We start from the raw sequence: 24,802 nt of genomic DNA, 5'->3' as shown, positions 1-24,802 counted from the left end.
TCTCTTTCTCTTTCGGCAAGCGCCGCGGGTGATGTAGTCGAGGCAAATGAGAGGGCCGAGGGAAAGTAAGATAGAAGAAAAGCACCATAATCCTGGTTTAATATCCATTACAGTACGCGGAATCTAGACCCTGTCGCGCGCTACCTGAATATTTTGCTCCTATTTTGTGCCGCTCGCATGCGAACGTGCGCACATTCACCAACGAAGCGGGGCAATGTACTCGCAATATACCTACTGTACATGAATTGCGTAAGCCCGTGTGCACGCGTATTGTTCCGCTCCCGCGAATACACGAAACAAAGGGAGGAGTGCGAAAGAGGAGGAGGAGGAGGAGGAGAGAGAGGAGAGCAAGGGAGAGATGCCTGAGAATCTCGAGCCAAGCATTTAAATAACTACCATATCTCTCTCCCTCTCGTTTTACTTTCCTCCTTCCTTTTATCTGTATTTTATCTAAACAAACGTCGACTACAAAATCTAGTTGGCTTACCATCGATGTCCCTATCGTAAATAAATATATGAGCTAAAGTGCCCACCCACCCGGCCTTATTATACACTGATTTGGGTGAATGTATTTCTCGTATAAGTCGGGACTCGTAGTCAAAGCACAAACGCAACATCATCAACTGCGTTTACGTTTGCGATTATTTATATTTATTCGGTTATACATCTCGTAAAATTCGTAATAGACGTCATACTCCTCTGTTTTTTCTATCGAAATAATTTTCTTCTTTTATCTCGCTCACTTCCGTGCCAGAGCTAATCTTTTCCTATAAATTATAAGATCTTTCGTAAGATTATGATGAGGCAAAAAAAGCAATAAATGTTCTTATGATTTCTTGATATTCATATAAATGATATACGTTTATGCTATTCCTTGGATTCAATTAAGATTAGGGAAGAGCTTGTGTAAGTTAGTTTTATATTCGCCACGTGTAAGAGTATACAAAGTAATAATAACGGATTATTCCATCTATAATAATAATTAAAAGTTAATGTACAATCGCTTAGTACTGCTACCTCAATAACTTAAATGGCATATTTGTTTTTTTTTTTTTGTAATCTATCATTTAATCACATATAATTACTAACATCAAGAATAATGGCAGAAACATAAAAAAAAATATTGACTAATAATGATCGCTTTTAAATTACCTTAGTGTAATATTTATTTCAATTGTACGTTTAATTTAATTCTACAAGTTTCGTAGAAAAATAGGTGATCTGATGTAATAAGTTTCAATGAACATTACAGGAAGCGTAAAAAAGCTGCTTGATATAAGCAGGTTTTCGAGCTTTAAAATGATTCAGGAATTTTTACTTGAATTTTCAAGCCGTTAATCCCCGTGCATGAAAAGACAAGTTCGCACATAAAAAATTAACGTTTTTTGTGCGCAGTCCAAGTGCACAAGTGTTAGCCATACTTTTAAGAGGATGTTACTTTGCAATTTCGACGAGCACAATTAATAAGGTTTGATGACAATTAGCTGACGTTTGGCAATAGAGGCGGTGAATTGAATTTGTTGGAAAAATGCTCCAACACTATCCGAATGAACGATGCAGTTAGGCAATTATTTATCGCGAAATTTTTGTATAAAATTGAATAAAAAATTATGGTCTTAGCTTTCGATAAACGTAAAAGCAATGCGTGTGACAAAAGTTAGTGCTAGTGAATGTCAGCGAGTTAAATCCTTCCCCATATACTGCAATTGTATGAAATTACTGCAATATGATTTATTTATGCTAATATTTGACATTATTCTGTTCTCGACAGGCTCATTATATGTTTGTAAGTTGTAAAGTTAATTTGCTTAACTGAGCGTACTGTGACTGTACGCGTCGGTAATCTATATTGTACATTCTTCTGTAATTGCTTTATTACACATCGCGCTCTTGTTTCGTTCAAAAATATTGTATATTCTGCTGAATAATACAGAGTAAGCAGACAGTGTCGGAGAATTTCTATAAATCAGATTTATTTCCGATATATTTACATTATAGGTTATATTTATCCTGTACCATGGAAAATAAAAAAATTCCGTATTCGTTATACGAAAATAGGTAATCTGTATTTAAAAAGTGCAATTAAATTCTTATGTTTAATTAAAGTTTAAGCGTATTCTTTATAAAAATTAATATTTACGACTTAAAATATATATATTTAAGAACGATATTATCGACTTGTATGCGTTTTCATATATATTTTATGAAACATTTATTTAATAATGAATAAATTTCTAATTCTTAATCGACATAGCAGCGTACACTCAATTTTTTTCTTCATATCTTTCTTTTTTCTCTATAAATAAATATTGAGCTTCACAAATACAATCATTCAAATATTCTAAATTAAAGCTCTTTCTTTTAAACGAACTTTAAATATATATATATATATATATATATATATATATATATATATATATATAATAATTGTTAAGCAAATAAGACGATAGGATGAAAATTACAATCGCATTGCTTCATAAAGACATTCTACATCTTATAAATTAAATAATATAAATATTTATTATTACCTTTGCGTCTGTACGTCGTACTTCGTTATATAAATAATTCTAAAGAATCAATGATAGATGAATAACTATTAAAGATTGAATGTATCACAGAATCACGTAGTTAGCTGGTTTTTTTTTTCTTTCAAGGTCAATCATCAGCATATTGAATATTAACGTGACCGTCACTACATGTGAATAATCAATGAAAATATCGACTTATTTATTTATCATTTGATCGAATGAACACTATGTCATAGTAGAGAAGATGCTTGCATTTAGTTTTTTTTTTTTTTTTTTTTTTGTATCAATCCAAAGATAATCAAGACACACATAATCGCACATCCCTCGGGATATTTTATAAGTAGGCGACATTTATTGGTGGCAAATCTATCAAAATATCTAAAGAATAGAAGGTGAGACATGGTGCGATATACTTGACATTTACACTAAAGCACAAAATGCATCATTCGCGTATTTATAAATACGTGGAAAGATCGACGATCGGTGAACAAAATATGTATATATTTAAAAAGGTAAAAAGGAAAAAAGGCAAACGAGTAATTTCACTTGTATGCTCCTGTCCTCTTATCATGTAAATATACACAAAACAATATTACTTTATAATTTTTTCCTTTCTTCAACATTGAGTTTTCCTACTGTATACCTTGATTCTCTCTCCTTTGAATTTCCCTTGTTATTCTCCTCCTTTGTCAATATGATGCAATTTCGAGCCTGAGTCGCAACTACCGTCTCCCGCGTAACCAAGTTTATGCGAGAAAAAAAAAACCGGTAATAGAGACGCAGAGCATACGTGCGCGATAAAACAGAAGGTTTAATTGCTCGGAGCTTTATCTCGAAAGCGCGTATCATGTTTACTTTAATCAACGCACTCGCTACGACCTCTCGAGCTTATGTATGCACGCGAGTGATCGTAAATAATCCATTGCTCCTTATATTTAGGACGACTGCTGCTATCCTGCGATAGTACTAGTTTACAACTGTTATTTTATACGTTCGCGTACTCGAAATAATCTAGCATTATCGACCATGAATTTTTAATGGCATAATGGTGTAAGGAAAATTTTTCTAATCACTTGGCGTTATGAGATAAACAGCGATACTGAATAATACGATGACAAAATGAACTTTTTAGGACATTTGACTGGATCAATCGTGACGCGTTCGCCTCGTTCAAATCAATGGCTTTCATAATCACAATCAATCGGCATTCACGAATTATAAATGACAAAGTATACTCGTTAATTATTTAGTAATTAGGGTCGATTCAATTATAAAAAGAACGTGGTGCTTTTAATATACGAATGCAGTTACTAAAATAATTCTATTTACATTATGAATTAAACATAATAATATATCCTCGAATCCTTATTCTTCAATTCCACAAATTCTGCATCAATCGGAAATGATTGATCGAGAGAAATGAAAAAATAAAGAAAAATTGCATATGTTAAAAAAATGTTTACGAATATGCGAGACGGTAAAGAAAGAGACTCGCGCTCACAAGTAGATAGAAGAAGACACGGTGATTATGTCCAGAGACCAACGAGCTGCGGTTCAAACTGTGAGCTAAACTGCACGTTTTTCACGTAATAAGTATACGTAGAGGAGCTTCCGAACGACTCGTAGAAGCTTTAGAAATGATCATATCTTACATAATAATATGCATTTCTTCTCTTACATATGCTTTTTTTTCTGTCCGTGCAGCATTTAAATGCACATACCGTTTCTGTGTTTTGCTGCTTCAGCATTTTTCGCCCACGCTTATGCATGGTTGTTGTTTTTTTTTTTTTTTTTTGTTTTTTTGCCTATTTGTACATATGCCAATAAAATGAATTTAATGCTTGCGCGCTTTTTAGCTTGCTATATTATATATATATATATATAACAATGAGAAAAAGCTTTGGATTTTATATAATAATCGTTGGAGGCATCGTGCTTTTCGACTGCCCGTTATATTGTTTAACGTTGCTTTCCCCTTTCTTTTATAGTATTATTATCTTTTTAACTAGATTACATGCATGACAGGTCGATATGCGAGCATTGGACCTGGACAATCAAAACATTGGCTTCGCTTACGTAAAAAAGGGAAAGCAATTCGCTATATATTTCAAGTATTTTCAAATAAAATTAAGCTTCTATACAATAAAACGCTACTAACCTGACAACATTCGACTCTCACTACTGCGTTACAGCATTACATTAAGATTCTTTATTAAGCTCGGATAACCATAACATTTTCAATAAAACATTTTTGTCATTTCATTAAGTCGACATATACTCGCATCGTTCTCGTCTCAACTCACTTTACCGAAGATTTATGAAATTTGGTTAATTACCATGAATGTTCAAATTGACTAAATAACAGCTGTAATAAATAATAAAATATGAATATATGACTTTTTAGCGTAAGCAGTAAGTGAGGTCTAGCCTTAATAATAGCAGCATGAATTCACTAAAACAAGAATAAATAACGCAAATGTAATTATGAGAATGTTGCAAATTTATGTAATGCTACGATTGTTAAGTCAATTAAAACAATAATTTTCATTAGCGAACACTTTCTTAACTTATCAAAAGAGAATTGATGTTCAAATTTTTTTTTATGTCGAAACGTTCGTTACTCTCTTTCATCGTTAAATCTCAAATACAACTTCTCAATTTCATTCGCGCCCTTTATCAGTTTACTTTTATAATTTCACATGCACAGATCAGATAACTATATACACTGCATAATTTTATTCATTTCTTATCGTTTAAGTAAAAGGAGGGATTTTAATGTTGAATTCTTATTAGGATAAATACATGAATTTCGGAAATTTTATCTTGATTTTCAATGTAAATATATATTCCAAAGGTAGTTTATGTTTAAATGTATTTGCGTTATGAAAGCAAACGATAAATATTCACATTAAAATCCCATGTAATCGCGTAATTTTCAATTTGATTCACAAAAGAATACAAAACTAATCACAAAATTGCATTAAACTAGAACTTCTTACTATTTTGGCTAATAATATTTTCGAATAACAAAGAGAACCGACTAAGTACTATGCATTTGTCCCCAGGAATATTCCGTTCAGTTGACATTCCGAGAACAATGGGTTGACGAAAGACTCCAATTTAACGACTTCGGTGGTAAGTTTATATTTACCAAATCATAAAATACTTAATTAAATTATTAAGAAAGGGTAAAACTTTCGCTCCACTCGAATTAAAATTAGATTAAAAATAACCACTACTTTAACTTAGTTTAACAAATAAACTTTGAATTTCAGTTATAATGCCTGTTAAAATGTTGTTACGAATTTTAATTCTAAATTAAGTCTCATAAATTTAGGAGAAATTTTATTTAATGAAATACGAGTCTTGTCGAAATTATTCATAAAGTAACGGAATTATAGTAGCTCACTGAACACTTTTCTGCAAAGGGAAACTTAAATATCTCACTCTCACCGACGCGAGTCGAGTATGGATGCCCGATCTGTTTTTCGCAAACGAGAAGGAAGGACATTTTCACAACATCATCATGCCGAACGTATATATACGAATCTTCCCGGATGGATCGGTACTTTACAGTATACGGTAATATATTTTTATGTACATGTATACACGTAACACTTGCATTAATTAATAGTGCGTTAGATGACGGAGAAGAAAGGAATGAAAAGAATGAGACACTTAATTAAGAGGCAATCGACAACACTCTAATGTTCTTCTGATATTACAATGTTAAAGATTTGCCAAGTCTTTGTGTAATGGAAATCCAATTTACATACATAGAATTTACAAAGAGTCTTGTGTATAATGTTAAAAAAAAAAAAAAAAAAAAAAAAACTTGTTTTTTTTTTACTTTTTGTTTTTTTTTTTTTTTTTTTTTTTTTTTTAATACGTTCCTCCTATTGTACTATAAATAATTAATGAAATTATTATCGGTTGGATAGTAAATTCATAGCAACTCTGGATGAGAATTTCAATTAATTCAAAATAACAATATTTAATGAAATTAGCAATTAGTATTTTCGTACGAATAAACACTTGTCATATTTGAGTAAAATAAGAAAGTAGATGATAATTATAAATTTATACTACATATCGTTATTTTATATTTTCATTGAATTTATCACAAAATTATTCATTAACATAATTTTTAGTAAATTCGATTAAATTTAATTTCTATCACAATATGCTTTCATATTAATTATCATGTTTACTGTGGAAGATATTTTCTTTTTTCTTTCTTCTTCAAATACAAAAGCTATTAATTAATCAAGTGTTTTTCAAAGTTTCTAATGTCCTAAGTAAAGAAACAACTTAAAAAGAATACATTGAATATAAACTTTTGTGCTAACAGCAAACAATATAGAGATTCATGCTGTCGTAGACTTTTTTTCATATTTAATTGAAAATAATTATATACATTTGCACAAAGGACTCGTGCCTGTTTTTTCTTAACATATGCGTGCAGATATGATACACCAAGGAAAAAGAAAAAAGAAAAACAATGCTACTGAAATCCAAATGAAATTAAAAAGTTTTTTTGTTTATTCACAGAATATCACTGACCCTATCATGTCCGATGAATCTCAAACTCTATCCTCTCGATCGTCAAATATGCTCTTTGAGAATGGCCAGCTGTAAGTATGCAAAAATTTTTCGCTTAATATCTTCCTTCCACTCTGCCGACGGCTCTGAAGGAACGAGCAAACAGAAAAGTGAGTCCTACTTAATCGAATAAACTTTCTTTAAAACGAAAATTATAGACGGATGGACTACGGCGGATCTAGTGTTCTTGTGGAAAGAGGGCGATCCCGTTCAGGTAGTTAAAAATCTGCATCTACCGCGATTCACGCTCGAAAAGTATTTAACGGATTATTGCAACAGCAAAACAAATACCGGTAAGCCCCCCGACCAGTCTCTCCGATTACATTAAGTAAACGTAATCATCGGTATCAAGCGAATCTATGCATGTATTTAACCGACCACTCTTTTCTGATTTTCAGGGGAGTACAGCTGCTTGAAGGTGGATCTGCTTTTCAAACGAGAGTTCAGTTACTACCTCATCCAGATTTACATACCCTGCTGTATGTTAGTCATTGTCTCCTGGGTGTCCTTCTGGTTGGATCAAAGTGCCGTACCGGCTCGCGTATCCTTGGGTAAACACGGCTTGTCTCTTTTACCAGTCCTCCTCCCCTCTACTTTTCCTCCTCTTACATATAAAGCCTCTTGATTATACGGAAAACTTTTATAACCATATTACGTGAGTATGTTTTTAAAGTCTGACAATTCCAATTCGCCGTTAACTAAAAGCGTATCGGTATAGATGAACAAAAAAGAAAAAGAAAATGAAAGAAAGAAGGAAAGAAAGAACGGAAAGAAAAATTAGAATATAAAGTAAACGAAAAGTTACTAATTGTACCGAAATATCTTGAATATTGTCACAGAGCGTTTACAAAGTATTAGCATACATTATAAATAACGAGCTCTAAGTTAATTAATAATTAAAAATAATCGTACGCCACGAACCCACAGAATTACCAATGATAAAGAGCAAATTCTCTGCTTTATACGTCAAATGAGTATTATAATAATTTAGATACAATATTCTAAATATAATTCTGCTTTGTCTTTTTTTTTTTTTTTTTTTTTTTTTTTTTTTTTTCATAAATTCTTCGTGTTTTTCTTCATTCTTTCTTTCTTTTTTCTATTTTTTTTTCTTCTTTTTTTTTATTGAACCAAAAAGATTAAATGTAATTTGAGACTTTGTTGTATGTTACATGAACGTTTTTAACGCCTTTGAACCAGCTAACAATGCCAAAAAATCAAATAAATTGTAAATAATGCTAGGGGAGCAAGAAAGTAACACACTGAGAGAGAGAGAGACAGATAGAAAGTAACCTAAACGATTGTCATAAAATCCGAGGACAAAATGATAAACGACAGACAGAAATGAATAAAGACGATCGATCAAGTGTCGGGACGCGCGTCCCTTTGGCTTACCCTACATCACCACTAATATAATACATCCAAGTGTCCTCCTCTATCATCATCATCATCATCATCATCATCATCATCATCATCATTATTATCATTTTTTTCTTCTCTCATCGATCCAACAGGAGTGACAACTTTACTGACAATGGCTACGCAGACGTCCGGCATAAACGCATCTCTGCCGCCCGTCTCCTACACCAAGGCCATCGATGTCTGGACAGGCGTCTGCCTAACCTTTGTGTTCGGGGCGCTGCTCGAGTTCGCCCTCGTGAATTACGCCTCGCGTAGCGACATCCACCGCGAGAATATGAAGAAGCTGTACCAGAAAATGGAGCACTCGTCGTCCGTCGATCCGGCCTCGGAGCCGTTCGAGCCTGACGGCGCCACTAACTTCTCTATGGTCAGTGTTTGTTCGATTCGCACTTGTAAGCAGTTGCGTTCAAATAATGTCTGCGAAGATCGAGAGTCTCCGTTATTATTATTTACAAATATACGATACTCTGGGAATTTCTAGGGATGAGAAAGTGTCTCGTTCGAATCGTTAGATAACCGACTGTTTAACTCTCTTTTTTTCTTATTTTCTTTTTCTCAAGTGATTCGACTGAGTGATAAATAAAGCAAGACACATTAGGCCTTATCAATAAGCCATAGACTTGTGGTGCATTTAAATCACCGATTTATCTGTAATTATCGTAATTTGACGTGAATTTATGATTGTGACAAATGTTTATCCAAGGTCTTTGGAAATATTACTTTTTTAATCAGTTTAGCAGTGGTCGCTGTCGTGATCGATTGGCATTTGTGAAATTACTGGAGATAGCCTGTCGGTACGCGAGAGTAGTTAAAAAGTTCGCGGATAGGCAGAATCGGTTTTTTTTTTTTTTGTTTTTGTTTTGTTTTGTTTTTGTATGAAAAACATTGATATTAATAATATGGCTAAATAAAGAAACAAACGCGTTATCGTAAGTATTTAAAGAATATCGACGGCTTTTAAATTAATGCTTTGGTAAATAGGATTAAAACTACTTATTTAAATAAGACTTTTACGCGTTAAAAATGAAAGTTGATCTTACTTTATTTTTAATTCATTAAATGTATATTAGTTTAAGAAATTCTTTTTCATTTAAAGGGGAAAGAATTTCTCAAAAATTTAATACAAAGTTTGCGCGTAGATATAGTTTCTCCGGTGTAAGGAGGAGACGTCTTAAGGAAACGTTGACTTCCGTGGTAAATGAAGAACTCGGTCGTCCCTCATTTAAAGTACTACGGACAAACATGAATTATAAACTTTTATTCTCTAATACCACTGGAGTAAATTTAAATGAATACTATCAGTATTACAAAAATTCTATCTTAAAGGTATATCTATGTTAATTAAAAGAATGAATGATGTTTAAGCTGCCTCCAATTATAAACTCAAACAGCTTACATTCAATTATGTTCAAATTGAGAGAGAGGGACATCAATATTAATATTAAATTAATTATTGAATAATTACTTGGGCGAAGAGACGCGAAATTGATGAGATGTATTATTGTTCTTTATTCTGACCGATGAATGGAAAAATCATAGAGAACAGCCGAGGATCTATGAAAATTAAGATCCATTGCCTGTAACGCTAATAAGTCCGTCCTAAAAATATAATCCGGCAAATTAATTCGTCGATAGCGTAAGCTACTTAAACGTAAGTGAAAGAAGTGAAAAGCAAAGCACCGGGGATGCGAGATTGCGACATCAAACTAATATTTCATTTGACAAAAAGGAGACTCTCGATTTAATGTCCTTGCGACACGCATTCATCGCGTCGTACCAGTAGTACAACACTATACCAACTCCAACCAAGCCAAGAGGATCGTCTGCCTCGCTCGCTCCACGCTTTGATCGGACGTAATTATACGCGACAGCAAATTGAAACGAGAGTTGGTTGGATAGTTGAACTAGCGGTGACGACGTGGCGTCTTACTGCAACTATAAAAATGAAAAAATTAGCACGAGAAAACTTAGCGTATTTTTTTGTTTGTTTTCTTCTCTCTCTACTTCTCGTTCCCAATTAACCCCACGAAGAACTTGCCGCCACTGGCGCCAGATTGGAAATCAAAGGCAGCGCATTTCTTCCAGAAGCCTCTGGTACGGCAGGAGGAAGACAGCATGTCTATGGAGAAGATGCCGCAGTGCGAAATACATACGCAACCGCCGAAAAAAAACTGCTGCAGGTCGTGGCTGTCCAAGTTCCCGACGAGGTCCAAGCGCATCGACGTCATCGCGCGGATAATATTCCCCCTCGTATTCGCGCTGTTCAATCTCGCGTACTGGTCAACGTACCTATTTCGGGAGGAAGCGGATGGCGAGTAAGCCTCGACGATGAAGCGCTCGGATCAAGGAACCTGGCACGCGGCCACCTCTATTACTCCCAACCCCGTGCGACGGCCTCGTCGTCCTCGGCCACTTCCAGCCACGTAGGCAAAACCGGTAGCGGTAACAGTAGCCGAACCTCGCGTTCGCAACACAAACACCATCACCACCACCACCATCATCCTCACCATTCCCATCATCACCACCACTATCATCATCATCACGAGCACCAGCAGAGACAAGACGAAGAATCGCCAAGTCCCTCGCCCTCCCCGCCCCGTTCACACTCGTCCCAACGATCGACCCCTCACCAGCAGCATCCCCATAACCATCACCAGCATCATCGCGCATCTATGAAGCAACAACAACAGCAACAGCAGCAGCAGCATTTACAAGGACACCAGCAGCAACAACAACAACAACAACAACAACAACAACAACAACAACAACAACAACAACAGCTATTGCGCTCGCATTCGCCCTCCTCGTCCTCGATTACGGAGAGCGAGAGTCACGAGCCCTTCGAGAGAAGCAGCTGCTCCCGGGCGAGCCTACACTCGAGACGCTCGCGCTCCCGGTCCAGGTCCCGTTCACGCTCAAGGTCCCGAAGCCCGAGCCTCGCGCTGCCCTTGGCCTCGCTGCCCGGCTCGCGTCGACACTCCACGCCGACGCCGCCCCCGGAGCAGCTCCAGCCAATGCCCAGCTCGAGCTCGAGGCTCCACTACCGACAGCCTCAGCGACCGCTCCAGCCGGTGCAGCACCAACTAACACCCGTGGCGGCGGCCCAGCTCTTGAAGGCCCAGGACTTTCAGCGGTTCCGCAGGCTACCGCCCGGTTACGCGGATCGATGCTGCTGGGGTTTGCTACCCAAACGCTGGTTCACCTGCCACGCTAAAGGCAGCGCCCAGATCGATGTCTTCGCGAGGTTCGCCTTCCCTTTAATGTTCGTTGTTTTCAACCTAGCCTACTGGTTCACCTACGTAACGCGAGGCGACGATAACGTCGGGCACAATTGACGATGCGCGACACGGCCGTCGACTGCGACGAATGGATGCGCCAAACTCCCCGACGGCGGCTTACGAATTATCGGCTCGGGGAGACGCCGAGGAGCCAGCGACGCCGAGTCCTTCTGACGCGAATGCCAACGACACTCCCTACTCTCGATTCGGCCCCTCGCCTGGGCGAAATCGCCGAACGAATAAGCCATAGATAGGCGCGAGCGTGACTACTTGTCGGTTTAACATCTGAAAGAAATTTTAGCAATATGCACGTGCGGGTGAGAAGGCGGGTAAGGATCGAGTGATAAGCAATGCGTTCCGCGCGTAAAGATGTATTGTTGCGATTTGTCGTTTTCACTTTAAAAACAAAAACAAACAAACAAAAGAAAACAAAAAAAAAAAACAAAACAAAACAAAACAAAACCAAAAAACAATCGCGCGCACATACATCCAATAATAATAAGTCGTGGCGGTGATGGTTGAATTAATAAACGGGAAAGATGGATTAAGGAAATATGCCGTGCAACGTGGGGTGCTTGAAATACTGTTTATCTCATCGGGCGAAAAATAATCAGAGTAACGAACATCAAACGATCGCGTATAATCGAATTCTTGGCTTGCTTTACGCGTTTTGAAAAGGCAATCGAAGCTGGAAAAATGTACAGTCACGCTCGTGCGATTCCAAACCCATCGAGCTCAAATCGTCCGGAAGCACGCAAGGCTCGTAGTCGCTGGCTAACGCGGCTATATGTGTGCGTGCACGCGTGTGCCTGTTGTGTATGCCTAGTATGTATCAGCGTATCGAAAGGTCGAATAATGCATGTATGAAAGGGTATGATAGGAAGCACCAATGTTATAAAGCAACATGCAAGCGATCTCGACATTGGCTGCCAATGATGATTGCCAAGTTGTGTGCGTATGAATGTGGCCGAACGTCGTTATTATCGCAAGCGCATGCGCGCAATACGAATGCATCGTGGAGTAAAATTAAGACTCGAGGAGACCGCGCGCCATCAATAAGTGACAATGACTTTTAGTGGGCCCTGTATAGCCACGGCCTATCTCCGCAGACAAGAAAAAATCTTTATCTAGAAAAATAAAAAATAAAAACAAAACAAAACAAAAAAAAAAGAAGACATTATTGCTCGTTATAGTGTTATATTTGGTGTTTTATTTGTTTTGAACTATTTTTAATTATAAGATTCATAGAAAGCTAAAGATGAAAATGTCGATTAATTAGCGGTGCAAATATGAAAATGAGAGTGAGAGGGGGGGGGGGGGAGAGAGAGACGAGATGAGAGAGTGAGAGCGATAGAGAGAAGCATGGAATAAGTTATATACGCATCTATAAATTTATATGATAAGTGAAATGAAAAAAATGTTCCATTTGAATATGAAAATGGAAAAAAGATTTGGACAATTGGAGTCTAAATATATTGTTCTATATATATATATATATATATATATATATATATATACATGAAAATTATGCCTATATGTATCGAGAAATTAAAGGAAATAAAAATACGTATTGAGCTCGTTGTAACAACAGTCCGAGCGAAGAATCTTACCGTTACATTCAAAATTCATTAAACTATTAAACTATTAAACTATTTAATGACGAGAAAGAAAAAAATATGTTTGACATGCCCCTCAACACGACGATAAAAGATTATATACGCACATCAGCACGATGGCGCTTCGGGCAATTTCACTTGCACTCTACTCTCTTCACGACCGATTCGCGCGGAGTACTTTTAGCATCTCTTTTTCTGGCTTATATTTCCACATGCAATTTTCACGTTTGTATTAAATGCCAACGACGCACGTAAAAGGACTCGCGCGAATCGCCAAGTTTTATAAAACCAATGAGATAATGATCGTGCGCCGTAATGGGATACATAATACGCGACGCTTAAAAGCTTCTCTTACAATCAATTAAACAAAAAAAATTATAGAATTTTAAGAGACGAAAATTTTGATACACAAGTACGCGTTACGCGGAGTGCGTGCATGAGAAATTAATCTGATGCGCCATTACGTTAGGATAAAATTAACAAAATCAAAATATGTCCTACTATTCTCTTGAAAGTTCGACTTTTATTGAAAAAACGAAAATAAGTGCGAATGATACGTGCGAAGAAGAAAAATAGGCAAGTTGGAAGGAAAAAAATGTTCTTTGCTATATCTCGGACGAGGTGAAACAAAGTTTTGAGCGAAAAATCGAAAATTCGCCGTGTTGCGAGGCAACTCGATACCCGTTAAGTCGTTAATTGGAATACACGTATACTCCGTTACACGTCTACATGCGTACGCGCATACGTAAAAACATGTATACGTACGTATAGAATCTCTAATTCTCAGCGAATGTCGAAGTAGACATAGTTAGAGAGATAGAAATAAGTGTGTGTGTGTGTGTGTGTGTGTGTGTGTGTGCGCGCGCGCGCGCGCGCGCGTTTAAAACGTTGAATTATGTAGACTTTTCGTCATATATGTGCGATATTACCACATTTCATGTACGATTTAACGCGTAAGTGTGCGCGGTGGCTCAATTTAGGATATACGAATTTATGTGCGTAAAGTGCGTACGCGTGTTTTGAATGTATATATATATATATATATATATATATATATACATATGCACGTAAATACGCGTACATGATAAAGATTTTCACCACACTAAATCAGGAACAATAACTACAATACTCAAATTTTTCTTCAAATACAGCATTTGCAATGAACGAGATTGAGTGAAATTTTTAAGCGTTACTCACCAATCAGCGAAAAAATTCTCGTAGAAAAAATTGGACGAATAACAATTTTTACGAAATATTGCAAAAGATGGTGCGACGTGAAAGAATTTTACCATTGTAACTTCCTACATTACGTTCTCGAAGGTTACAAGTTTTTAAATAAATCAACGCATTACGTTTATAATATCTATATTAACAGCTACGTCATTAAAATGTAGCAATTTGATACTTAAAGGATCTAAAATTAAAAAAAATCTTTTATTAAAATATAAATTTATGGATTAATATCGACGCTGTGAACTTAATAGTTAAAACATCGCCGTTTATAATTTATTAAACTTCGTCACTTCATTGAATAGAATCATAAATCGAAGTAGTCAATTATTAATATTAAAAGCTCAATACTTTTTCGTCATAGAAGTAACTCGCACGGTCCTTGCACCAAAAATTTCTACAAAATATTCAAATATATACATGTGTGCGTGTCTTAGAAGGCCTGGCGTACGCTCGTATAACATATTAAATGAAGAAAAAAAAAGCAACAACCCCTCTCTAAACTTTTCTCGAAAAAGGGCTGCCGCGACACTTCAAACTAACTTTCATATAGATTATTATATACATATATAAATATATACATACAAACGCTATTGCGAAGCTCTAACTATACTGTATCATGTCTTGTAGTAATTAAGAACGTGAAAATCTTAAAAGCCACGTAAAATGAAAATAACAAGGGAAAAAGATCGACAAGTGTGCGTGCGCGTACGTCCGTGCGCGCCTGCGTCTCTGTCTGTGCATACGTGCGTGCGTGCGTGCGTGCGTGCGTGCGTGCTTGCATGTGTACGTAGGCTCATAAAACTTAAGGGAAATTACCCGAAATTAGGCAAGTAAAAGAGAGAAATAAAAATGTGCAAAGAGAAGACGATTTAAAAATGCATACATTATATGTAGCTTGACTTTCCTCTAACTCACTATTAATTCGTAATTACATGGCTCTCTGTTCTAAAGTTCTTATATCCCTCGATGTATAATAATGTTTATTTATGCTACAACCGCATAATTAAAGATTCTTATCATAATAAAAGCTTCTTGCTTTGCTAAAGGATAAATTAAATTGAAAGGCCATTAATAATATGCAATTATTTTATAAACTTTGATATTAGTGCTTATGTTTGGAAATTTTATGGTAAACAGTGGGAAATGTGTTGTTTTTAATTATCTGGATTTGTAATCTAACCGAGGCTTGAAGCTTGAAATTTTTCAAACGAGTTCGAAAAAAGATCAAAAATTAAAGTGCTAGGGTAAGTTGCGTAAAATGATCTAGTAATACCAATGATGAAATCGTTATAATCACAATCATTAACTAGTTACGTTATGAGTTGAATTTCATTCTAAACTAAATGAAAATAACAAATCAACCAATAATTCATCGAAATATTCAAATATAAATTCATGGCTACGCACGTACACAGCTATGTGTTTTTACATGTCAGCTATAATCTACATGTAGAAGGGAGAGAAAAAATTGCGCGGCAAGCTAAACATCGTCCACGGTGACGTTCGAGAATCTACGGACAACTTTCCATCAATGTTATATAATTGTAATGTTTTTTATGTACATATAATAATACACGAACAATATATTCTAATACCTTTACGTTTTTAAAATTACAGTAGAGCAATTGAGAAAAAGTAACAGCAGGTGTTTCATATTGTTTAGTATAACTGACCTAGTGTATACATTTTTAATCGACGTATTCCGTAACATTTATAAAGTACTCTAACGACGAAATACGAGAGAAAAAGAAATACGAATAGATGGAAGCGCGAAGAAAGCAAGTATTAGCAAGTACGTTTTCAAATATTTATATACAACATAATTGTATTGTATCAATGTTTACCTCGATGCACGCAATTTACTACTACATTATTATCTACGAGCATATGTTTTTGTAAGCATGATTTTAAATTTATTGCGAAAGTGATTTTCTCGCTAAGAGTATATAGATTACAATAATCTTATTTTCATTTACATCATCGAATCTCCGTCATCAAAGACAAAAGTAAAAAAAAGAAAAAAAAAAAGAAAAAAAAGAAAAAAAAAGAAAAGACAATTAATACTAAGCATAGAATAAAACAAAGTGACAAAAAGGGACGAAAAAAAAAAAAAAGATTAATGAACCACACGATGTATTCGTAAAAAAGAAAATATTACAAAACGTAGGCGCGCGTATGCTAAAGTCATTGATGTTATAAAATTGAACACTTGATCCGATGAAAAAGAGCTTGAATACAAATTTTTTAAAAACTGTTTTCATTACTAATTGTAGTTGACGCCACTAATGTTGATCGTCCCTTGTTTTATATTATACGTTTAGCTTTCGTTGGTTTCGTCATTATGCAATTATCGCGCTCCGACAATATCGACTTGTTTCTATATTACGAAACACAATATGTATGCATAACTTTCTACGCAAACTTTCTTTTTCTTTGCGTCGTACATTCTAAATTCTGCAAAAAAAAAAAAAAAAAAAAAAAAAAAAAAAAAAAAATCACAGCCATTTCCATTTTCTTACAAATGCTTGGAAACTTTTTACGAATACGCTTTTCACGATAACGCGATAACATCTTCGAGCGTAAATGTAGTATTTTGCGCACAACGTGGGCGCTCAAAGTCATTCATTGTTTGGACGTCTCTCGCTCTTTTATTCCGCCATTACGAGACTTCGAGAATTTGCTTTTATGCAAAAACGGTTAAAGGAAAGGAAAGCGTAGAAGACTTTCTTCTGCTGCTCCAGCTACGTAACTATTATTGAAGAGTATAGAAAAATTAACGATATCCCCGTTAAAAGGAGAATAAGTATTTGGCTGTCTAAATATAACTCTGTCAATCAATCGGTGACTCAATTCGTCAATCTATTAAATTAATCATTTGATAAAAGTGTTTATTTCTCACAGCATTCCAACATTTCGTATTAATAGTTTAATTATTAATTATTAAATTATGCGTTTATGGTCTCTAATAAATCGCTATTACACTATGGATTTTTGCAGAATACACAGCTTTTTATTCTGTATCGTTAAAATGTCGTTAGTTGAGGTAAAATTTACACCTTGTTAAAGTTATATGGTATAATTTAGTTGGTAAAAGAGAAAGACGAAAAAAGAAAAACGAAAAGAAATACAATTAGTTGTATGTAATCAACCGAAGAACTAAATTGCAAACGATTACTTTATAAAGAAAAATAGATTACGTTTTAGATAATGCACGATCGAGTACATAATCTGTATATATTCAATGGATTGCATTTTTGTGTAAAATAAAAGGTGATATGAATAACCTATTATATCCATTTAGTGTACATTGTCCTTATCTAAAGTTTATCCAATAATATTTTCATAAGTAAGAGGATATAAGAGTTTTTTTTTTTTTTTTTTTTTTTAGTTTCTTATTGCTTTATGGTTTGTTTTTTTCTTTCTTTCTTTTTTTTCTTTTTTTTTTTTGAAACGGAGTGTATTTATACAAGCGAATGAAGAGGGGCGAGGGAGAGATGAAAAAAAAAATACAAGACGATGAAAAATCCAGAGCAAGTCTCGGTAAAATATGTACGAGAGAACGAGTGACGTAATTTTTGTGTGTTTGCGTGTGAGTGTGGGCGCGCGCGCTTATGTATACATGTGTGTATACATAAGGCATAGTAAGTCGCGCTTAACGAGCTAATTAATCGTTTTCGTTTGACATCAAAATATAAATGAATTAGTTGGTCATTGTATATTAATTGACTTGTATATTTGGATTTCACGTACGGCTAAACAGGTAATTGCGATGTATACGTTTCATAAGTAATCGGTCGTCTATCGACGTCTGCTTATCCACATAAGTTTCGATAAAGCTAAACGCAACGCGTCAGATAATACCAATAAAAGCGGAGAAGACAGAGAGAGAGAGAGAGAGAGAGAGAGAGAGAGACAGAGAGATGGGGGTGGTGGGTTGGGGAGATTTGATTTTGTCGTGAGGGGGGAGGGGTAGGGGGAGAGAAGGAGGAGGAGTAATTAGGCTATGTATATTCGAAAGTAAATAACAATGAGGAAGTGTGGGATGCGAAATTGAACGCAAGTCTCGAATTGTTGTCGGGCATATGTATTCGTAAAGGCGAGACAACGTCGCATTTGTTCGAGAGAATTAAAGGCAAACGAAAGATTGATTGGGGGAGTAAATAAAGAGCGGAGGTAGGATGAACTGTACTGTGTCAGTCACGCAGGCCTTAGACGAGCATTAGAATTTTCTCGACTTCGATTTAACGAAGGCATGCACGCGCATAAGCACGTTTATTTATTTAGATACTAAATATAGTCTCTGTATGCCCGCACACGCGCAACCACTCAGCTCTTACGCTTCCGAGATTTTAACCTGTGGTCCCGACGCCGCCTCCTCATCCCACTCCCTCTAGCCGCCCGACTCCCTCCAGCCATCGCCACGCATAAAGTGTATTATGCATCGACGAAAGGGACGATACGCGCGCGTTAACCTTATTAAAATACAAACGTGTCTCTAAAGTGCCCACTGCGACGCCTTTGACAACGTACCCAATATCGGTCCACGTAATTCCCGTAGCAAGGAAAATGATTGACACTTTTAATTTAATATGCTTCTTCGTTTTTTCTGTCGCGCACAGTTGGAGTAAATAAAGCCGCGTGAAAGCGTTAATGCTTTAAAGTTATTTTCGTTAGGATTGAATTATTAATGTAATTCTATTACGTTGTTACAGTTTAATGCAATTTAGAATACATGGAATATGCCGTATAACGTGAACAATACAGAAAAGAGTATTTATAAAGGGTTGAAGTATTCTTTTAAAAAATTACTCAAGTGGTAGGATGATATATTATACGAATTGGAGATTTCTAATGTTATTAAATTCAACGAGGAAGAAGAAAAAAAAAAATCAAAAAAATGAATTAAATTTGAAAAGATTGATATTGTCGATTAAAATAATTTCAATCGTTAAGATTTTTAATATTTGTTGAATATATGATATTATTCGTTTAATGATATTGATATTATATTATTATTATTATTATTATTATTATTATTATGTAGAAAGGAGTATATATTCTGCGTTGTCACTGACCTCGTTGTGTATCACACTGTACATTCTCTCAAATTCTTGTCCCAGGGAATAACGACTCTGGATCATAATCATTAAATAAGTAAATAATTAACAAATATATAATGATAACCTCTTTTCCAGGGTATAAAAGCAGGTACAAGTCGTTCGGAAGATTTTGCTAAGTATTATCCCTTAATAAGGAGATTTGTTTGCTAGACACTCGTTATAAGTACGATTAGGCGAAATATGTAAGACGATGAAAAAGCAGAGAGATAGGAATTATAAAGTGAAAAAAATCACGCGCGTCAATAAAAAAATATCTTATGCAGGGTGAGACGCGATGCTATGATTAATAAGAGCCAAAGCATGATAGACACGATTCGAGGCGATTGTGTTCTTGTATAGCTGAATAGCAAATATACACACTTAAAAAGAAATATTCTAGTATCATATTATGTTCTTCTTTGCAATTGCCGATTCGAAAGCAATCAAGTTTCGAAAACAATGAGAAAAGGGCATGCCAATAAGGTAATTACGACATTTCGGCACGTCAACGTAGATATATCAAAGCAAAACTATAATGATTGATAAAAGCAAAATAAACAAAAAAAAAAAACAAAAAAACAACTTAAAAAAACGCGCAAACTTAAAGAAACAGATAAGGATTTGATGGCGCATCAATTTTATAAATAAATATTATATATATATATATATATATATACTATTATTATATAGGGTATACGTAAAAGTGTGTCACCACATTGAATTTCTATGCCCACCAAAAGCAAAAAATAAATAAATAAATAAATAAATAAATAATAATGATGATGATGATAAAAAAACAAAAACAAAAAACAAAAAACAAAAAAAAAAAATGAAAAAAAGGCGAGAAAAAAATAAATACGATGAAAAAATTTTACACGCACCCGTAACTACACACACGTACCAATTTACCAGAATTTCGCGCACGAATACTCCTGCAAAAATAATACACATTCGTCGTCAGAAACAGAAATATACAGCAACCACAACTGCACACAAATGCACATGCTCGCGCGTAAACACAGATCAAGACACACGCGCAACAAGCGCAAGCACACAGGCCAGACACCGAGACACGCATACACACACAATGCAAACAGTCGCACAGAAAGTTAACAGTCGTATTAATACGTATGAATATTGAATGTTGGATATATTACATAAGAATAAACATTATATGCTGCGCCGAAAGGGGGATTGTCCCGCACTTATGTTAGATTCGCCCGCTCGCCCGGTCTCTTTGTCATTATTAAATTATAATTATTACCATTATCATAACGATACTATCTCTATTCCTATACTTCTCGGAAGCTAATGGAGGGCTAAAAACGCACCCCTAGGACGTCGACGTGCAACAGTATACCATATAACAATTAGTCTGTCTCTTATCTGCGCGACTCCGTATACATATACGTATTGTAAAAGAGCGTGTGTATTCACGTGCGTGCGTGCGTGCGTCCGTGCGTACGTGCGTGCGTGCGTGTGTGTGAGCAAAAAATATTGCTACTGCGTATATGTGTGTCGTAGCTGGGAGAGCGGCGATTTTCCGACGGATAAGCGAGCGATCCCGCGTTTGAGGTGACTTTGGATCATAGATCTCATAGACGCGGGCGTAGAAAGTATCGAGGTCGTATTATTAATGTCACGATAAATGACTTGACGGAATAAATAAACTTTGCATACAAAAAAATAAGGAAACGCACCCAAGCGTGCGTGTACGTGTATTTTTACCTATGTGTCCCAATCCTCTCACACGCTGCACGCAGAATTGCGTGTATCACGTACAAGCTGAGAAATATATAAATATATTCTCAATTAAATAAGAGATGTCGAATTTGATTATGCACATCTCTATATAATTTTGGAGCGATATGTAACATGAGATAAGCATGAATGCAATTTTCATTTCTTATTACGTACATTTAAGAGCTTGATAAGTAAACGAAAAGTTTCGATTTATTTCTTACGAATCTCGGAGAAATAAATAGTTTTTCTTTTTTTTTCATTTTTTTTTTTTTTGTTTTTTTTTTGTTTTTTTTTTGTTATTTAGTAACAAATAAATAAAGTTCGTAATAATTTGTAATTGTACATAATAAACTACTTTTACTTACTCAAGGGAAATTTTCTCACCAATCAATTAATGCTTCATTAATCTAATTATTAAATATGCTATTTTAATGACGCATGAAATAATAAATCTTTATTTTCAAAAAATTATTTCTCACCGTTACTTTAAATCCCTTATTTTAAATATATATATGTATGTATATTTTTTTTTTTTTTTTTTTTTTAAATTATTTTTTAACGTTCAAATAAATCACCACTATTATGGTAAAGTGCACTAAATAATATTGTGTATTATAAATAAAACGTTGAAAGCAATAATAATAAACAATGTTGGTTATACCACCTAAATTTAAAAGTCAAATAAGCGTCTATTCATATTGTAAATAATAATTTGAATTATTTATAACGAATTCTAAAATTTCATAAATATAAAAATGTAAAAAACTAATTTCTTTTTTATTCTTTAATGTCACATCATCTCATAATATTTTTTATTATTCACTTGAAAAACTACAACATACCGTACAGGTAATTTAGTTTTTGAAATGAAACATAAATCAATTCGTCAAGATAATTATATATATATATATATGTATGTATGTATAAGGAAAGAAATATAACTATTGTATATAATATTTTCTTTTATTAGAAATGTTTTTATAATTCTCCGATTCTTAAGGATGACTGATTATTGGTGGATTATTAATATTATTTTATGCATTTTTTAAATACATTATATTTTATAATTTTATCTATGGTCCCTCGATAACGATGAAACTATAGTAAAAGTGGAAAGATATTGATTGTTGCGAGTGCACTCCTTAAAGGTAAGTATAATAATAATAATAATAATAATTATTATTATTATTATTATCGTTATTGTTATTATTACACAAATAAAGGGTAAATAAATTAAAAACTAACATTTTGTTGTTTTTTTTTCTTTTTTTTTCTTTTTTTTTTTTTTTTTTTTTTTTTTTTTTTTTTTTTGAGATAAAATGCACTTTTTATTTGCGTACATTAGATCCAGTACATCGTTTTTATAAACCTACAACTGCAATTAACAAGCAAGTAGCTTTCTAATACTTGATGAGCATGTTCCACTGAAGTCGATTATAAGATAACTTTTTGTCGTGTTACATATTATATCATATTAAAAGCTCGTGTAAATAAGAATTACAAAGAAATATGTAGGTACTAGAAATGTCGACTTTCTAAGCAATAAATTAACAGAAACTTGGCAAACAAATAATCTTCCGTTTAATATATATTATTCTTATTATTATTATTATTATTATTATTATTATAAATTTCGTCTATTAAATGAATAAATCGATGAAACTTTGGCATAAATAAAGCGACTAGTTATCTTCATCTATACTTATATAAATAAATAATAAGTTTTATTTATATTCGGCTTAAAATTTATCATGATTAAAATCTCTATTTATATTATCAATTATATCCTAGATTTTAAAAAATTTGATTGTAAAAACTAGCTGCGCGTATTTTTTCTTTGTATTTTTCATAATGCGAGTATTTTACTTATATTACTAAGATCAGTCATAGGATATGTAAATAAATTTTAATGAAAAATAGAATGGCACTTCTAGTGGCGAGTACCACGTAACACTTAAATCAGAATGAAAATAATCAGGAAATTACGCAAGCTCCGCAATTTCTCAAGATGTATCTACGAAAAACCACTTGAGATTAGACTGATCCCACGAGAAATGTTCCCTAGTTTTTAAAAATACTTATACAAATATGTACTATTCACATTGAAGTCTATTTCGCATCAACGAAATATAGCAAACATTATCAACTACAACAATATAAAAAACTGTAAAATTGAATACAGTATCGTATACATGTAATACATAAACAATTTCTAAAAAGAGTCGCATTATACAAAAAGCCTCGTTGATTATAATACATTTAAAATTTTTCATTTAATCAACATTATTGCGATGATTGTACGAGACGGCTCAAAAATGCCAGAAAATAATATGTGAAACGCTTACAAGAACTAGTAGGATGGAAAAGTAAAATTGTAAACAAATGCTTAAACAGAGCCCCCCTCCTTTATCTTCCTATCACTTATCATAATTATCTAAGAATTCGAATGTAAGGACCATCGCTGGTCATAACCAAGGATAAAACACAACATACGTAAACGAGGTGGAACTTAAAGGAATAAAGATAATAAAGAGAAAATAAACAGAGAACAAAAAAAAAGAAAAAAACGCTCCTCGATTAATCGTAACATCAGTCTGCGCGATCCGCCGTAATAATATTCCCACTCGGGCATCATAGAAAAATCTCACTTTGTCGAAAATGTACTTTCTTCTTGATTAAGACAGGCGACGTGCATCGATGATGCGCGAAGGGCTCGGTGGCTCATATTTCAGGCGGCTCGCTGAATCGCTCGGCCCTCGGTCCAGCACTGGTCCCCGCCCCTCCGCGGGCTCATGGGAAACGCCAATAAATCGCCGACCATCGCTCCCTCCTCACAAGGGGATCGGAGCGCCGTCGACTCGCAGCAGCTGCGCCTAGATGTTCGGTATGTAGCCGCTCGAAGCCATCCCCCCACCGCCGCCCCGCAGGAGCGTGCAGTCGGGGGTGCGGGACTTGTGACGCAGGGGCTGCTTCCGCGTCGGCTGGAGGTTCAGTGGCGGGAGGTTCGGGTGCTCGATCCGGGTCGGTGAGCTGACGCGCGGCCGCAGGCTCCCCACACCCCCGGGGCCGCGCATCCCATACAGCCCTTCAACAGAGAAAACTGAAAAAGAGCGGTCAGTCGGCTGGATCGCGTCACGTGGCCACGAGTCGACGAGAGCTGAAGAGGGTGGTGACGGGGAGAATGGAAAGAATCGAAGGGGGATACGGGTAAGGGGGACGATAGGACGGGTTTGGGCGGGGGATGGAGGGGGATGGGGTAGGGGAGAGGCCACCGCCACCGC

General features: G+C 35.1%; 2 protein-coding genes across 7 annotated transcripts in view; one reads left to right on the top strand and one right to left on the bottom strand.

The window, feature by feature from the left end:
• Positions 1–11,221, top strand: part of GluClalpha (glycine receptor alpha 1) — a 120,541-nt gene extending 109,320 nt beyond the window's left edge. For 3 of the 6 annotated variants that reach the window (XM_011500341.1, XM_011500340.1, XM_011500339.1), the window contains exons 5-11: positions 5,594–5,663; positions 5,957–6,110; positions 7,080–7,162; positions 7,289–7,423; positions 7,529–7,681; positions 8,645–8,919; positions 10,584–11,221. In XM_011500341.1, coding sequence (XP_011498643.1) covers positions 5,594–5,663; positions 5,957–6,110; positions 7,080–7,162; positions 7,289–7,423; positions 7,529–7,681; positions 8,645–8,919; positions 10,584–10,871 — 1,158 coding nt within the window. In that variant the 3' untranslated portion in view covers positions 10,872–11,221. The remainder of the gene's footprint in view (positions 1–5,593; positions 5,664–5,956; positions 6,111–7,079; positions 7,163–7,288; positions 7,424–7,528; positions 7,682–8,644; positions 8,920–10,583) is intronic. The other 3 variants (XM_011500343.1, XM_011500342.1, XM_011500344.1) reach the window with 2 other exon arrangements.
• Positions 11,222–24,095: 12,874 nt separating this feature from the next.
• The window catches only part of LOC105362837 (uncharacterized), a 10,152-nt gene continuing 9,445 nt past the window's right edge, over positions 24,096–24,802 (bottom strand). The window contains exon 6 of the mRNA XM_011500337.1: positions 24,096–24,621. Coding sequence (XP_011498639.1) covers positions 24,395–24,621 — 227 coding nt within the window. The 3' untranslated portion in view covers positions 24,096–24,394. The remainder of the gene's footprint in view (positions 24,622–24,802) is intronic.

This window comes from Ceratosolen solmsi, unplaced genomic scaffold (genome assembly GCF_000503995.2).
Source record: "Ceratosolen solmsi marchali unplaced genomic scaffold, CerSol_1.0 scaffold56, whole genome shotgun sequence".
Lineage (NCBI taxonomy): Eukaryota > Metazoa > Arthropoda > Insecta > Hymenoptera > Agaonidae > Ceratosolen > Ceratosolen solmsi.
This window is presented reverse-complemented; position numbering and strand designations above follow the sequence as displayed.